This window comes from Panthera tigris, chromosome B3 (assembly GCF_018350195.1).
Source record: "Panthera tigris isolate Pti1 chromosome B3, P.tigris_Pti1_mat1.1, whole genome shotgun sequence".
NCBI classification, from domain to species: Eukaryota; Metazoa; Chordata; class Mammalia; order Carnivora; family Felidae; genus Panthera; species Panthera tigris.
In genome coordinates, this window is record NC_056665.1 from 39,651,803 (window position 1) to 39,670,557 (window position 18,755).

At 36.8% G+C, this 18,755-nt stretch overlaps 1 protein-coding gene across 4 annotated transcripts in view; it reads left to right on the forward strand.

The window, feature by feature from the left end:
• DPP8 (dipeptidyl peptidase 8) overlaps positions 1-18,755 on the forward strand; it is a 65,680-nt gene continuing 46,925 nt past the window's right edge. Inside the window, exons 1-4 of one of the 4 annotated variants that reach the window (XM_042988613.1) lie at positions 1-87; positions 1,842-1,978; positions 4,187-4,456; positions 9,598-9,710. In XM_042988613.1, the coding sequence (XP_042844547.1) occupies positions 1,942-1,978; positions 4,187-4,456; positions 9,598-9,710 (420 nt within the window). In that variant the 5' untranslated portion in view covers positions 1-87; positions 1,842-1,941. The other 3 variants (XM_042988614.1, XM_007084517.3, XM_007084520.3) reach the window with 3 other exon arrangements.

Consider the following 18,755-nt stretch of genomic DNA (forward strand, 5'->3'; position numbering starts at 1 on the left):
TCGGGAGTGGAGGCGGCGCGGCATGAAGCGGCGCAGGCCCGCTCAGTAGCACGCGTCGGGACGCTCCGGGCGGGGCCGGGGGGGAAGGTGCAGTATCCGCCCCCTCTCCTTCCCCTTCGCCCGCGAGGCCTGGGCCCCAGCCCGGCGGGCCCGCTCCGCCTTACGGAGGACCCGCCCGACGCGCTCTCCCGGTTAGCCCGCTGTGCGGTTTATCCGGCGCGCCGCCCTGCGCGGATCCGAGCCGGTGGCGGGGCCCCGCTTGCCGGAAGAGGAAGCCGAGGCTCTGAGATTCCGAGTCCACCAACGTTCACTGGGCGCCCCCTGAGCGCTGGGTGCTGGCCTCCCGGCTTCCACGTCCGTTATCCTAATTGAGCCTCGCTGGGGTTGGGAGCCGGGTAATGCCCGGGCTTACGGATGAGGAAACAGAAGCTCGCAGAGGCGAAGGGATCTGCCTAAAGTTCGACTGTGGCGGATCGGATTCGGACTGAGATTTTTCTGGTTTCCCAGCCGGTGTTCCTTCCTTTTTCCTGTCCCACTCTAGGTCGATTCCCTCCCTGCTTCACTGGCCCCCGCTCATTCTCTTTCACCCACCCGGGGCAGGATATATACATTCCTTTCCCGCTCCCCCACCTCTCCCTCTCACACGCTTTTCTCCTAAGACTTCTAAGACTTGGCATTCCCTCCCCTCCCCCCCCCCCCCCCCCCCCCGCATTCTCCTCAACATTCTCTGCTACACCTATCCTCTTCTTCCCCATTCACACCTTTCAAGATCTTTGCCCAGTCTGTGATAATCAACCTCTCCACTAGCTCTGGACCCAGAAAAGTGAAATGGCTAGGCTCAAGTGACGCGTGGGGTGTTCAACTGGACGACTGGTTGACTCTTGGATTGAAAATTAAGAATGACGTTTTAGTGGGTCCAAATTCAGGAGTCCGGAAGCCGTTCTCTAACCCAACATGCTCTTCTCTGAGTGAGGGGCTTAGTGCATGGGAACATGTCTTGACATCTTAGTCCATCGTTCGTATGCTAGCATAGCTTCACCCTTTTCCCTCCATTGCCACTGACCTTTTCTCACTGCATCTCCCCTTCACCTACTTGGTGAGCCCAGAATTAAAACTGATAACAAAGTAACAAGTGTCATCACAGCTCCTCCTTTCTTTTTCCTTTTACTAAGCGAAAACTTCAACAAGCTTAATGCTTCCTTTTAGGGAAAAGTTACCTAATTCAACTGTTTTCAGACTATAGGTGGAAAGGAAAGGAGCAAAAGTGGAGTGCACTTTAAACGGATAGCACATTCTTCATCTTATGAAAAAAATTATTAAATGCAAGTTAGTTCCCTTTCCATGAAAATGGCCTGTTTTATAATTTTTACTGGTTATTCTACGGAGTCTGTCTCCACCCAGCTCAGTGTGTATTATAATGTAAAAAAAGCAGGAACAGGAACAAGCACAGAGAAATAAATTTTATTAATCATCTGTCATTTTTGAGGATTTACAGTAGCCACTGAGTAACCTCACATTTGTATGCCTTTTATACTTTTGAAGGTCTTCCATAATTTGCCTTTTAATGTATATATACATGTCAGGATTTAGACTGTGTTTGGATATCCTTTTGAGTAAATTAGGCTGTACATTTCTGAGATTTTTAAAAAATTGTAATTATAATAATCTAAAATGTAGATAGAAAATAATTCAGGCATTATATATTACACCAAGAAGGTTATTTCTGTATCAGTTTTAAGTACTATTTGAGATTTGAGATTTAATCTTTTTGGCCACGTATGCTCCGTTTTAATAATGATCAACAACAGCCTTGTATCTTATTTCATTATCCTGGTGAGCAGGATTGGATGGTGAGAAAAGGAAAGACTCCTGTGAGAAGAGAGCAAGATGAGCAGAGGGATCTATGCTTGAAGTTGAGTCACTTGAAAAAGATCTCTTTGAATGTGGAAGAGATCTGAGCAGATGAAAATACAATCAGGTAGGCATGAGGGAAGGTCCTTAAGTGAAGAGGTAGGGGGGCAGTGAAATATATGCACTGTGCTGAAAATGTATGCTGACTCTTCTAATTTTTGAAGTTAGAATCTTAGGAATGTATTTGAATATAAGATGTTATGGAAACCTGGAACTTAAGTCATTTAGTTACACACTTGTGTATATTACTAAAATCATATAGTATTAGATGTATCCTGGAAAATGCAGGATGTACATTTACTATAAGCACATAGAGTAGTAGAATGTCATTTGAACTGTGAAGTTTGTGTGTGTGTGTGTAGACAGAGACAGAAATAGTCCAGAGACCTAGTACAACTTAGGAATAGCAGGTAATTTGCTATTAATAAGTGCGCGCTAACACAACTTTTACATAGGAGAGATGTCAAGTTAATGGTGACTCAGGAAGCTGGGCACTAAGCCTTGGGAAGTCTGCCCGCTGAACTTCCCTCTTCTGTTCCCTAGCCTTATTCTTGTGAGCAATGGTTTGAAGGTGAAGTTCCAAATTTAACAAATGGGGAGTTGAAAAAAATGAGCACGGTTTGTGTAGCTTCTCTCACTTGTCCTTCACTCTGTTAGGAATCGAACTAGATCCACTTACGTATTTGATAGAAAGTAGGCCTCCCATTGGCTTTTAGGTGGGGAGTCACCACTGTCATAAACTGCTCCTTACTATCTGTGTGCTAAGTAGCAGTTGAGCTAAATGACTTTTCTCTACCGAACTCTTTGGATTTTGGTCATTGGAGGTAAATGTCCTGTCCTAGTAGCATTGCAAGTTGGATACTTGATAAAACTCTTGAGTGGGTTTTTTGTCCACTTGTGCTACTGTTACATTGAAAATGGTAATACGTTTCGCTGTAGCATGAAAAAAGACACACTGTTCTGGCCACACACTGTTCTGCCATAAAGCTTGCCTAGTGTAGTAATTCATAACCCACACCTGCTAACTAATTACTTTTTCTCTGTGGTTGGTAGTTACCACGAACTCTTGTTAACCTGGGAAGCTGAGCTTTAAAAAAGACATCGTATTAAATATACAATCATGTACTGATTGTTGCTCTAGGAGTAGTTAATAATTATGTGAAATCCGTTACATAAATGCAATCTATTTATCTCCCAAATCAAAAAGAGCAGGTTGCTCCAGAATTTTTATGTTGCTTCTTTTTGGTAGTTTCATGAATAATGCGTGGCAGAACATCACACAATGGCTTATGGTAACACTTCTTGATATTTTCTCTGATACTTTGCTTGTGTTACATTTAAGTGTTGAAATAAAGGAAAATACATCCTCTTCTGAATTTGTAAAATGAAAAGAAACACCATTAGTAGATGCAATGTTAATATTGTTTTGGGGTTGAACTGGTAAATTGGGTTCCCACTTCAAATATCGATAGTACAAAAGTTAAATGCTTTTTGCATAAACTATTTCAACTAATTAAAGCCGCTTGAAAATAGTATCTTTTTCCTCTCTGAGGGTAAAAGTTGTATAATCTATAATCATAGTTACATAAATTCCTTATAGTCACCAAAAGTGATGGTAAGATAGCGATGTCTAGGCAAGAGCAGAAGACAAAGAAAAATGTACCAGCCAGTTAAGTCTTTTGTTGTTTGGAGTTCTATTTAAAAGGATACAGTATTTATATTTTCATGGGTAAGTGCCCTATTACATTACATTGTATTATTACAAGTACATTGTTGACAGCAATTTTATCACTGTTCTAATTGGTCATAGTTATTTCTGTTAACTGAAGAAGTTCATGTTTATCAAATGTGTTACTTTTTTAAGTGAAAAAACACTTAGCTCCCTTAGCACATTTAGCTTCACTATTGACATGCTCTTGGATGGAACATAGCAGCCAACTGGCATATGGCCTGTTTCCTTCCAGTGTGGGAAAGAAAAAAGGAATTTTGGCAAGAGATATGTAAGGACAGCCTTTTATAAAAGGTCCTAAAGCGATTTATAGTCATAGTGAAATAGACATGACCTCAATTTTTAAAAAAAAATCTCATTTTTAAACTGAACCGAAAAGAGGGAGCTATTACTTTTACTAGCTTTCATTGCAAATGTGCTGAAGACTATCTTTTTCTTGCCTTTTTTCTGGGGGGGGGGGGGGGAGCACTATCAAACTGTCATTCCGATTAATATAAAAGAAGGCAGGCCTGTGAACAACTAACTTCACGTGCCTTATTTTTCTAGGAAAATGCAACATGGCAGCAGCAATGGAAACAGAACAGCTGGGTGTTGAGATCTTTGAAACTGCAGAGTGTGAGGAGAATATTGAATCACAGGATCGTCCTAAATTGGAGCCCTTTTATGTTGAGCGATATTCCTGGAGTCAGCTTAAAAAGCTGCTTGCTGATACCAGAAAATATCATGGCTATATGATGGCTAAGGCACCACATGATTTTATGTTTGTGAAGAGGAATGATCCAGATGGGCCTCATTCAGACAGGATCTATTACCTCGGTGAGTATGAAGTCATAGTTTCTAGGGGAAATTCTTTCTTGATTCAAACTTACAAGCTAGATACAATTGGTGAACAAATAAATGAATCAGTAATGTTCCATTCAAGGGAAAAAAACGATTGGAAGAACTTCAGTTTTGGTGCTGTTGTCATTTCGGTTTGTCCCATTATTTTCACTTGCAGGTACGAAACCACGAGTTGATTGTGGCCTGCCTTTCAGAATCAAAGTTAAAGATGCCAGAAATTACTTCTTCCTAAAGCTAGTTCAAAATGCCTTTCCTTGGGAATGGTCAGATTAGGAACACAAACAGTAAAACCGCTCTCATCAGTTGCTACTTTCATTTTTTTTAAACCAAGACTGGATTTGGTGTCTTTTTTTCTGAGCCTGTTCACTCCAGATTTAAGATCCATCTAAATTAAATATATTATGCCACTGACTTTTTTGTTTATTAACCTTTTAAAAATAAATTTATTCCTCTCCTTCAAGGTTATTTCATTCATATACATGCATATATTTTTAGAGCTATTCTCTGGATTAGTGCACATCAGTAATTATAGATGCATTTTTTTTTTAACAACTCCAGAGTATTCCATTATATAATTGTGCCATATTTACTTAACCATGCCCCTAATGGCATTTAGGTTTTTCTATTATACTGTTAGAAAAAATGATGCGATGAATATTTTCTGTGTTAGATCAATTTGTACATTTGTGAATTTTATTATGTATAGGACTGATTCCAGAGAGTGGGAATGTTGGGACAAGAGTTGCATGTATTCTGAATTTTGGTTGATATTGTCAAATTACCCTTCCTTAGAGGGTTTATATTCCTATCAGCATTGTCTCAGAGTATCTGTTTCTACACACCTGTACCAGTAGTGGGTAATCAGATTTTTTTATCTTTTCTAGTCTGATTAGTGAACAGCCATCTCATTGTAGTTTTATAAATTACTATTTTTTTAAGTTGAAGTATAATTGACATATATATTAGTTTCAGGTGTATGGCATAAAGATTGGATATTTATATACAATATAAAAGGATCGCAAAAATAAATGATCTAGATATTTTATAATAATGTCTAGATTTTAACTAGATATGTTTCACCTTACATAGTTAACAAAAAATTTTTTCAATGATTTTTTTTATGATAACTTTTTTTTTTAGTTTATTTATTTATTTTGAGAGAGACAGAGTACCAGTAAGGGAGGGGCAGAGAGGGAGAGAGAGAATCCCAAGCAGAGCTCAAACTCATGAAGCTGAGATCATGACCTGAGCCCAAACCAAGAGTCAGACACTTAACCAAGTGAGCCACCCAGGTGCCCCACTTACCTACTTTTAAGATCTGTTCTCCTACCAACTTTAAAATATGCAATACAGTATTGTGAATTATAGTCACCACTCTGTACCTTATATCCCTGTATCTCATTATAGTTTTAATTCCAGTTATAAGTGAGGTTGAGCATCTTTTTACATATTTAAGAGACCTTTATATACCCTTTTCTGTGACTGATTTATTTATAACATTTGTCTGTTTTTTGTTGGGCTGTGGGTGTTTCTTATTAAAACATTTTTTTTTTTTTTTTTTTTTGTATAATGAGGGAATTAAACCATTGTAGTATTTTCCTCTGAGGTTTAATTTGTCTTTTGCCTTTAGTGCCTTTTGCCACATAGAAATTTGTGATTTTTTTTTTTTTTTTTTTTTTTTGATAGTTAAATTTGTATTCTCTGTAGGCTTTGGCATCGTATCTACAAAGGCTCTCCCTGGGGCGCCTGAGTGGCTCAGTCAGTTAAGCTTCCAACTTCGGCTCAGGTCATGATCTCACAGTTTGTGGGTTCAAGCCCCATGTCAGGCTGTGTGCTGACAGCTCAAAGCTTGGAGCCTGCTTCGGGTTCTGTGTGTCTCTCTCTCTCTGCCCTTCCCCACTTGTGCGTGCGCTCTCTCTCTCTTTCAAAAATAAATAAACATAAAAAGAAAAAATTAGGCTCTCCCAACTCCAGGATTATGTCATTTAAAATCTGTATATATTTTGGACTTTCTGTTTTGTTCCATTGCTCCCTCAGATCGAGTGCAGCATAGTATTACTATTATTGTTATCATAGCTCTATATGTTTTCCTATTTGGTAGCACTAGTCCCCTTTCATCACTCTCTTTCATATTTGTTTTGGCTATTTTTGTTTGCTTGTTTTTCTATGAACACTTAAAAATAGCCTACATAGCTTTTTTTTCCTAATGCTGTTTAAACTCTTTTAGGATTGATGTTACATTTTTAGGTGAAGTTAGGGAAAATTGACAGTCTTCAAAATTTTGAGCTCTTCAAGAAAGTTGTATGCCTTTTCATTTGTTCAAGTCTTTTATATTCATCTGAATTTAAAATATTTTTTTATATACATCCATTGTTCTAAAAGTTTTAATATACTTTGAACACCCACAAGTGTATTCTAGTGTGTCATCAGGAGAGAAACAATGGGAAAAGTTTGTTTTGTGCTTATATGGAACTGGTGTGTGTGTACCTAGGATGTCTTGAAAGTTTTTATTGGTCACATATGAAGCCAGGGGAGACATGGAACAAGGCACAGTTTCAAGAGGTTCAGCTGAAATGATTATGGGGAATGGTTCTCATTTGAAAATAGATGAGAACCAAGTTTTTTATATTTAAGGGCTGAAGACTCAAATCTTTTTTTTTTTTTAATGTTTATTTTTGAGAGAGAGACAGCATGAGTTGGGGAGGGGCAGAGAGAGAGGGAAACATAAATCTGAAGCAGGCTCCAGCCTCTGAGCTGTCAGCACAGAGCCTGATGCAGGGCTTGAACTCAGAGACCACGAGATCATGACCTGAGCCGAAGTCGGACGCTTAACTGGCTGAGCCGCCCAGGCGCCCCAGGGCTGAAGACTCTTAGAAGGAGAAGGCTTAAGGAGGATATGATCACATTTTATAAAATTATGAATGGTATAGATAGGTGACTGCCATTCTGATAATTCTTTAACAAAGTAACTCTAGAATTACAGAATACATTTAAGACAGAGTCAAGTTCTAAAGGGAATGTCAGTTGATATCTTTTTATTCCAAAAGGCAGTACAAATTAAGAAAGCTTAAGAACAGTTTAGGAAAATAAAGAAATAAAGGAAGACATGGATATTTGGGAGTTCATCCCCAGCCTTTGCAGGGGTTAGCATGGGAGTTACCATGCCCTTCCATAGACTACCTCCTCTCCCATTATCACAAACACTAGGCTAAGGGGACGTCTGGATCGCTTGGTCGGTTAAGTGTCCTACTTCGGCTCAGGTCGTGATCTCACGGCTCTGCTTGTCGGTTCAAGCCTGGTGTTGGGCTCTGTGCTGACAGCTCAGAGCCTGAAGCCTGCCTCAAGTTCTGTGTCTCCTCTCTTTGTCCCTCCCCTGCTCATGCTCTGTGTCTGTCTTACATAAATAAACATTAAAAAAATAAATAAATAGAACAACACTAGGCTGAGGATCTGTTCTAGCTGAGAGTTCCTTGGTCTTCTTGTTGTGCTTTATTTTCTTCTTACTTCACTCTCCCCTAGATTTTTTGGAAATGATACCATTCTAGCACATTTTATGGTAGAAGGGATTTGTTTTTACTTTGAACTTTCTTTGGTTCACATCTTCATAATCATAATGTGTTTCTATTACTTCTCTTTTGTATGTAGCTCATTCCACACTGCTGTGATATTCCCATTCAGTTACTGCATGATTTCACAGAATAGACCTGACTTCTACTTAGTATAGACCTCTTTACTTCATCCTTCCCCAATAAAGAACAAAGAGATTTTTAGCAAATCAAATAGCAGATTTTTGTTTTGTTTTAATGAGTATACTTAGATCTGAAATGTATTACATTTCAGTAATGTAAATGTATTACTGACTATGGTTATAGGATATTTATAATAGGAAAAAGTAGTATTCAGTTAGATCTATGTATACTTATAAATAAGTATTTTTTAGGGGCACCTGGGTAGCTCAGTTGGTTAATTAAGTGTCTGACTTCGGTTCAGGTCATGATCTCATGGCTCTTTGTGCATGCACTCTCCCTCTCTCTCTCAAAAATAAATCAACATGAAAAAAAATTTTTATTCAGAGCATTAGCGGGGAAAAGGCAGGGAGAGAGGGAGACACAGAACCCAAAGAAGGATTCAGGCTCCAGGTTCCATGCTGTCAGCACAGAGCCCAACATGGGGCTCAAACCCACGAACTGCGAGATCATGACCTGAGCTGAAATCGGAAACTTAAATTAACCGACTGAACCATCCAGGCAACCCCTGGCCCCTAATTTTTTTTTAATAAGTATTTTTATTTTTTTGTTTAGTTTTTTAATGTTTTATTTATTTTTGAGAGAGAGAGAGAGACAGAGCGTGAGCGAGAGAAGGGGCCGAGAGAGAGACAGACACAGAATCCAAAGCAGCTCTAGGCTCTGAGCTGTCAGCACAGAGCCAGACGTAGGGCTTGAACTCATGGACCATGAGATCGTGACCTGAGCTGAAGCCAGACGCCTAACCACCTGAGCCACCCAGGCGCCCCAATAAGTATTTTTATTTTTTTAAGTTTATTTATTTATTTTGAGAGAGAGAGAGGGAGAGAGAGAATACCAAGCAGGCTCTGCACTGCCAGCACTGAGCCCTCCGTGGGGCTTGATCTCACAAACCGTGAGATCATGACCTGAGCTGAAATCAAGAGTTGGATGCTCAACTAGCTGAGCCACACAGGCGCCCCTAAATAGGAATTTTAAATGATTCAGGCGAAAAAGAAACTTAGTAACCTGAAGTTGCCACAAAGCTCCGTGCTTTTGCATTTCATGAATCTACTGCCAACTTGTAAGAGGACTTAACAATTTTCAAAAAACTAAAAAGATATTTGTCCTTAACATCGTCTTACACACTTTCACGTTTGTTTTGAGAGGGTCCAGGATCTGAATATTGAAATGAAACTTGAGCATTCTTCTGTGAAGCCTGGGTTTTCCTGAAGAAAATTCCCGTGGCAAATGGCATGTGCATCTCCTACCTGTTAACCTTCTCAGAGAGTGCAAAACTTCGCATTATGTGGAAGGCTTTATGTACTTACTGCTACGATTGCAGTAGACTGCTTTTTCTGGAAATGATTTTTAAATGATTATTTTCTCTTATAGCTATGTCTGGTGAGAACAGAGAAAATACACTGTTTTATTCTGAAATTCCCAAAACCATCAACAGAGCAGCAGTCTTAATGCTCTCTTGGAAGCCTCTTTTGGATCTTTTTCAGGTAGGATTAAACATTGCTATTCCTGTGATTTGGTGTACATTTTCAGATGCCTTTATTAAGAGGCAGAAATTCAAGTGGGGTTTTATATTTGAAGTAGATGTGAATCAAAAAGGATGAAAACATGTTTATATTTTTGAATGTATGACTGTTAAATTCCATTTAATTCTCAACATCTGAAACTAAGGGATGTTACAATTCAGGTTTTAAAACTACTTTCTCCCTGTTAAACCACCTTTCCCTTCTATAAACTTGTTAGTTATATAGTTCTCACATTTTGGGGGAGGAGTTACTCATATAAAGGCAGTAATGTATAGTTCCAGAAAGCTTTTTGTTTAAATTTTTAAATTGAATCTTTAGTTTTACTGCTTAGTAACAGTGCTAATGTAAGGACGCGAAGTTCAGTTTTTATTTCTAAATAGTATAATTCAATTTATGTAGAATCAAAAGCTTAGGGGTTGTTAGGGGGGTTTTTTTGTTTGTTTTCCTCAATATTTATCTTTAGACAAAAAGCAAATAGTTGAAAACATCCCAAGAACAAGATGATAGTTTGGGTGTGATCGTTTGCCCTTTTCGTTCTCATTTATTATTTTACATTGAATATTTCCTTATTAAATAGCATTTTGGGTTAAATGAACTAAATGTGATATTATTCTTAGGAATTAAAAAAAATAATTTCTATGATAACTAATCATTTTGACTGCAAATATATCATTGTTGTTTTTTACATAGACTTCATGACTTTTCTTTAAAACAGAAAAATTCCTTTTTTTAAGAACCAAAATAATGGTAGTTTTCTAATGAAACAGTTTGCAAATTAACAAATCAAACTTTTATTTTAAACTTTTATTGTGGAAAATTTCAAACTAGTAAAATTGTATGTAATTATCAAGAATTATCAAATCTTGGCCATTTACATTTTATTGCAGCCCTACCAGTCTCCCCTTGCAATCCCTACCCCCACTTCTTGGATTATTTTGAAGCAGAGCCAGATATGTTGTTTCACTCGTAAATAAGTCAGTGTGTGTCTAAAAGATACAAATTCTTTTTAGAAATTACCACACCATCATTGTCATAACTTTAAAAACTGCTGATCTTTTTTTCATATGAAATATTCAATTGGTGTTCAAATTTCCCTGATATTTAAATAAAATTTCTCTTTTTTTACACTTGATTTGTTCAAATCAAGATCTAAGTAAGGTTCACGTGTAATAATTGATTAATAGGTCTCTTTTAATCTATTGGTTTTCCCTCTATCCTTTTTTTCCTCATTGTACTTTATCCATTGAAGAAAGAAGGTTTTGCTGATTGCTTATCTGTGGTGCTGTTTGATATGTTTTTTGGCCCCCTGTATTTTCTGTAAATATGAATAGGTAGTTAGATCTAGAAACTTGATCAGACCCAGGTGTGCTTTTTTTTGAAAGCAGGGTCTCGAAAAGATATTTGTACACCCATGTTCATAGCAGCATTATTCACAATAGCCAAAAGGTGGAAACAACCCAAGTGTCCATGGACAGATGGATGGATAAACAAAATGTGGTATATACATACAATGGAATATTATTCAGCCTTAAAAAAGAAGGAAATTCTGACATGCTACAGCATCGATGAACCATGAAGACGTTATAATAAGTGAAATAAGCCAGTCACAAAAGGACAAATACTATATGATTCCACTTATATGAGGTACCTAAAGCAGTCTAATTCATGGAGACAGAAAGTAGAAGGTGGTTGCCAGGGGCTGGGGGAAGGGAAAAATGGGGACTTGTTGTTTAACGGGTATAGAATTTCAGTGTTGCAAAATGAAAAATTCAGAGATGGGTTATACAGCAATGTGAGTATACTTAACACTACTGAACTAAACACTTAAAATAGCTAAGATGGCAAATTTACCACAATTTAGAAAAAAAGAATACTTCTTAGATAAGGTTTGCTTCCATCAGGAGGCATATAGAACTGTATTTCTCTTCTTGTGATGATAGCACCCTTTGGATCATTGCCAAAATCCATTAATTTATGAGGAGTTAAAAAATGGTGGTATTTTATCATTCCTTCTTCATTTATTAACTGAAATACTTCTATAAAAAGAAATTGCTATTCAAAAACTCAAAAAACAATGGAAAAGCAGAATAAATTTTGATTCTTTCCCCTTATTTATCATTGTTCAAATAATTTGTTTCCTGTAGTCCTTCATAGGTGATCACTTAGGTTTTTCAGAGGAATGTTTTTTTGGTGTGTGTGTGTGTGTGTGTGTGTGTGTGTGTGTGTGTATCCTCATAAACTTGTAGAGTAAACCTATTTGAAGTTTTTTGATCCACTGACAGTTATTATTCTTACTGTGCAAATTGTCTTATTTTTGGCTGGTGACAGCCCCTTCAACTTGACGTGTCAAATCCTTTTGGCATGATACTTGCTGCTATAATGAAGATTTTCCACCTTACACATTGCCTATTGCGTGCTTGGAGTCCATCATTTCTGCAAGGAGCTCTAGTTCCTTTAGAGGAAATTGGTATTAGGAGACTACGATGTGGGTACTAGGAATGCTCATTATTATTGGGTTTGTCATCGTTTCTAGGGTTTTTATTGAACAAACTAGGGAATATATACATTCTGTGCGTGTGTGTGTGTGTGTGTGTGTGTGTGTGTGTGTGTGTGTGTTTGAAATGTAGGTATCAATATGTATCCAAATCAAGTCAGATAAACCACAATGTCAGACTGATGTAACTAATTGGAATTTTACATACAGAATTTTTCTTTAACCTCATTTATTTTACATATGAATCTCCTTTCTCTGATGCTAAATAACAGTTTAAATAACATATTACTCATTTGCTTTACTCCATATTACACACACAAGTTTCAAGATAATAAAGGAATCAACACTATGATTACTTATAACAGTAACTTGGAATTGTTCTTCTCTGTGTGGTTATGTTACCACTTCTATCCAGTTAGGTGCATTTGCTTCATTTTGTTTTCAAGTGTTAGGAATTCCTTTTTAAAAATTTTTTAATCTTTATTTTAGAGAGAGAGAGACAGACAGAACTCAAGTGGGGGAGGGGCAAAGAGAGACGGAGATACAGAATCTGAAGCAGGCTGTAGGCTCTGAGCTGTCAGCACAGAGCCCAACGCAGGACTTGAATCCACAAACTATGAAATCATGACCTGAGCCAAAGTTGGACGCTTAATCTACTGAGCCACTCAGTTGACCCAGGAATTCCTTTAATTTTTAATTGAATTCTGTTGTATAAAATAGTTACAGGATTCCAAATTCAAATCCACAGAACAATGTATTCAGAGAAGCTCCCTGTCTCCTCCAATCTGTTGCCCTCCCTCTCCTTCTAGATAACGGTTTTGTTTCTAAATAGCTTATCCCTTTTAAACAATGTGAGTATATAGACATTCATATCCCCCCCTTAGAGAAATAGTAACATCCAATATACATTTTTCCACCTTGCAATTTTCAAGTAACAGTGTATCCTTCAGATCACTCCACAGGGATACATACATACATCATTTTTATTTCTTTTTACGTATATTGTGTTGTGCAGACTAATCATAGTCAACCAGTTCCCCATTGGTGGACATTTCAGTTATTTCCAGTTCTATTATAAATAGTATCACAGTGGAATGGCTTGGGCATACACCTCTTTATAATTTTGCCAGTATGTCTTTAAGCTAGATTCTTAGAAATAAAATCACTGGACCAAAAGGTGTATTCTTTTGTAAATTTTCTAGATAGTACCAAATTTCCCTCCATAGAAACTGTGCCGTTCGAATTCCCACTAGCAAGATTTGTAAGTGTGCCTGTTTTCCCGTAGTTCTCCAACACAATAAATATATGGTTGTACATTTGGATTTTTGCCAGTCTGCTAGATGGAAATAGTGTCCCAGTATAGTTTAATTTGCATTTCTGTTACAGGCAAAATCGATCATCTTTTTATACAGTTTAAGGCTACTTGCATTTCTTTCTCTGTAAATTGTTTATTATATTTCTAACCCACTTTTCTGTGGGGTGATCGGTCTTTTTCTTCATTCTTAGAAGTCTTTAACCTACTTAAAGAGGATATTAACCTTTTGCCTGTGGTACAGTTGGCAAATATTTTCCCCAAGTTGTCATTTGTAATTTTACTCTCTTTATGGTAGGGTGCGCTGGGGTGTGTGTGTGTGTGTGTGTGTGTGTGTGTGTGTGTGTGTGTTGGTCATGTGACAGATTTTTATATAATAAAATATATCAGTCTTTTCTGTATTTCTTTTGGATTTTATTGCTTCTAGAATTTGTGTCTTCTGTCACAGTTAGAACAGTTTTTTCCACACTCAAATTATAAAAGAATTCAATCATGTTTTCATCTGGTACTTACATGATTTCATTTTTTAAAGCTTTATTGAGGCATAATTGACATGTAATACACTGCAAATATTAAAGTATACAATTGATAGATTTGGGCATATGTATGTACCTGTGAAACCATTACCTCAGTCATTACCCCCAAAAGTTTCCTTGTACCCTTCGGTAATCTTCCTACCCATCTATCCCCAGGCAGCTATGGTACCAGTCATGTACAGTCTTTCATAAGTTTTATCTCTTAAATATTTCAGAGATTTTTTTATTCTACTGTAAATGGTATTTTCTAATTTCAGTTTCTGGTTGTTCATTGATAATATTTAGAAATACAATTGATTTTGTGTATTGATCTTGTCTTGTAACCTTGCTTAAACCCTTTTATTGGTTCCATTCGTTTTTTGTAGCTTCCACTGGATTTTTCTGTATAAACAGTCATATTGCCTGCAGACACTGGCAGTTTTACTTCTTGCTTTCCAACATGATTTCTTTCGGTTTCTTTTTCTTGGCTTATTGTGCTGGCTAACTCCTCCAGTGCCAAGTTGAATAGAAATGGTGAAAGCAGATGTTCTTGTGTTCCTAATCTTAGGGGAGGAGTCATTCGGTCCTTTGTCAGTAAGCCTATTAGCTGTAGGTTTTTCATAAATGCCCTTTGGTAGCTGGAGAAGTACTCTTATATTTCTAGGTTGCTTAGAATTTTTATCAAGGACAGTTACTGAATTTTGTTAAGTGTTTTATTCTGTGTTTGTTGAAAAGATCATAAGGCTTTCTTTTTTATTTGTTAATATGGTAAAGCATCATTTGATTATTGAATGTTAAATCAATAATCACTTGGTTATGATTTATTATCCTTTTTAAGTATTGTTGATTTAATTTGCTATAATTTTCTTGAGATTGTTTTATATGTTCATGAGGGATGTTGGTCTGTCAGGTTATTTCCTTGTAATTAAAAATTTTTTTTTAATCTTTATTTTTGAAAGAGAGAGACAGAGTGTGAATAGGGCAGAGGTAGAGAGAGAGGGAAACACAGAATCCGAAACAAGCTCCAGGTTCTGAGCTGTCAGCACAGAGTCTGATGCGGGGCTTGAACTCACAAGCTGTGAGATCATGACCTGAGCCAAAGTTGGATGCTTAACTGACTGAGCCATCCAGGTGTCCCCCTTGTAAATTTTTTAAGTGTTTATTTATTTATTTTGAGAGAGAGAGACAGTGCATGTGGGGAGGGGCAGAGAGAGAGAGAGAGAGAGAGAGAGAGAGAGGGAGGGAGGGAGAGAATCCCAAGTAGGCTCCACACTCAGCACAATGTAAGCCTGACGTGGGGCTGAAATCAAGAGTCATACACTTAACCTGAGCCACCTAGACGCCCCTTTTTTTGTAATTTCTATATATGATTTTGGTAATGGTGTTATGCTGGCCAAGAATAAGTTGGAAGTCATTTCCTCCTTTTTAATTTGCTAGAAGAATTTGTTTGGTAGAATTCACCAGCAAAGCCATCTGGACCTGCAGCTTTCTTTGTGGAAAAGTTTTTAACTGCAAATTCAATTTCTTTATTAGATGTAGTGCTATTCAAGTTATCTATTTCTTTTTGACTGAACTTTGGTTGTTTGTGTTTTTTAAGGAATGTTTCTATTTCACCTGTGTTACTGAATGTTTTGACATAAGTTTCATAATATTCCCTAATCTTTTTAATGTCTGCAGAATCTGTGGTGATGTTCCTCTCTCATTCTTGATATTCTGTGTAATTTGTGTCTTCTCTCTTTTTTTTTTTTCTAATTAATCTAAGGGTTTATCAGTTTGGTTTCATTAATTTTTCTGTCATTTTCTATTTTCTGTTTCATTGTTTTATCCCCTGATCTTCATTATTTCCTTTATTTCTGCTTACTTTGAATTTCATTTGTCTTCTAGTTTCATAAGGTAGTGGCTGATGTTACTAGTTTGAGACCTTTCTTTTTTTCACTAAATAGGCATTTAGTGTTACACATTTCCCTGTAAGTGCCATCGTAGCTGCATCCCATATATTTTGATATGTTGTGTTGCCATTTTCATTTAGTTCAAAATACTTCCTATTTTCCCTTTACCCCATGAGTTATTGAGGTGTGTACTGTTTAGTTTCCAAGTATTTGTGTATTCTCCAGAGATTTGCTTTCGAATCTAATTCTGTGGTATTCAGAGAACATAATTTGTATGACTCGAATCTTTTCTAGTTTTTGAGTCTTGTCTTATGACTCAAATATGATCTATCTTGGTGAACGTTCTGTGTTTACTTGAGAAAAATATGTGTTCTGCTATTACTGCATTTATAAATGACTTGGATCAATTAGTTTATTGTATTGCTCACATCTCCTATGTCCTTACTGATTTTCTGTTTGCTTTATCAGTTATTGAGAGAGAATGTTGAAACTTGCATTTCATGATTGTAGGTTTAACTATTTCTCCTTGCAGCTTTATTAGTTGTTGCTTTATATATGTCGAAGCTATGTTGTTAGGTACATAAGTGGATAGGATGGTTATGTCTTCCTGATTAATTGGCTCATTTATTGTTACAAGATGACACTCTCTGTATCTAGCAACATGTTTTACTCTGAAATTTAATAGTAATATAACCACTCTAGCTTTCTTCTAACTAGTGTTAGCACAGAATGTGCTTTTCCATTTTTTAATTTTTTTTTTTACCAGCTTTATTGAGATATAATCCACATACCATATTCACTCATTCAAGTATAGAATTCACTGGGTTTTAGTATATTTACAGAGCTGTACAGCTATCCTCCCAATCTAATTTTGGAATATTTTGTCATCCCAAACGGAAACCGATCAGCAGTTACTCCCCATCCTCCTAGCTGCTCATCTGCAGACCTGGGCAACTATTCATCTATTTTGAGTCTCTATAGATTTGCCTATCCTGGACATTTCATATCAATGGAATCGTACAATATGTGGGTCTTTGTGACTGGTTTCTTTCACTCAGCACAGTATTTTCTGGATTCATTCACATCGTAGCAGATAACAATATTTGTGTGGCTGAATAATGTTTAATTTCATGGCTGTACCACATTTTATTTATCAGCTTATGGATATCTGTGTCATTTTAGCTTTTGGGCTTTTATGACTAATTCTGCTTTTACCATATATGAGATTTTTTGTAGACTTATGTTTTCAGTTCTCTTGGGTATATATATCTAGGAGTAGAATTGCTGGGTCATGTGGTAACTGTCTAAAATTTGTACAATTTTTTTTTTTTTGACCTGAGCTGAAGTCGGTCGCTTAACCAACTGAGCCACCCAGGCGCCCCTAACTGTCTAAACTTTTAAGGAAGTATTAAATTGCTTTTCCATAGCAGCCGCACCATTTTACATTGCCACCAGTAACGTATGAGGCTTCTAATTTCCTACATCCTCACTAACACTTGCTATTATCTGTCATTTTGGTTATAGCCATCCTAGTGAGTGTGAAGAGGTATCTCAGTCATTTGATTTGCATTTCCCTAATGATCAGTGATGTTGAGCAGTTTTTCATGTCTTTATTGGCCATCTGTATATCTTCTTTGAAGAAATCTCTGTGCAGGTTGTTTGCCCATTTTAAATTGGGTTTTTCTAATTTTGAGTTGTAAGAGGTTTTTTTATATATTCTGGATACAAGGTACTTATCAGATATTTGATTTACACACATTTTCTCCCATTCTGTGAGTTGCCTTTTTGCTTTATTTCTTGAATTGCAGTAGTCATTAATTAGTATGCGACCAGTCATCATTACCTTTGGCAAGAGTTTAGTACTATAATCATTAATTTAGATCTGTATATTTAAACACAATAGCTTTGGTCTCTCCTTTATGGAAGATAAGACATTTTTGAGACTTCCTTTTTCTTCTATTCATCATTTACCTTAATCTGAAGTTCTTACATCTTCATTACAAAAAAAATTGCACTGAAATACGTGTAATATAAAATTTACCATTTTAACCATTTTTAAGTGTACATTAGTGCACATAAGTGGTATTAAGTACATTCACATTGTTGTATATCCATCACCATCATCCATCCATAAAACCTTTTCATCTTGCAAAACCGTAACTCAGTACAAATGAAATAATAACTTCCCATTACCTTTCCACCTAGCCACTGGCAACCACCATTCTACCTTCTGTTCCTGGGAGTATAATTACTCTAGGTGTCTCATATAAATAGAATCACACCGTGTTTGTACCTGACCTATTTTACTTAGCATAATGTACTTAAAGTTTATCCATGTTGTAGTCTGTATCAGAATATCCTTTTTAAAGACGAATAATATTCCACTGTGTATGTATGTATGTACACACACACACACACACACACACACACCCCTCGTGTTATTTATCCACTCATCATTAATAGTCACTTGGGTTGCTTCCACCTTTTCACCATCGTAAATAATGCTGCTATGCACATGGGTGTGCAAATATGCTTTCGTGTTCCTTTTTTAATTCTTTTAGGTATGTACTGAGAAATGGAATTGCTGGATCATATAACTCTGTTTTGTTTTGTTTTGTTTTGTTTTGTTTTGTTTTTGAGAGATTGCTGTAATATTTTCCATAGCTACTATGCCATTTTACATTCCCACTAATAGTGTATGAGAGTCCCAATTTCTCCACATCTTCACCAATACTTATTATTTTCTGGCTTTTTATAGTAGTCATCTTTATGAGTATGAAGTGGTATCTCATTGTG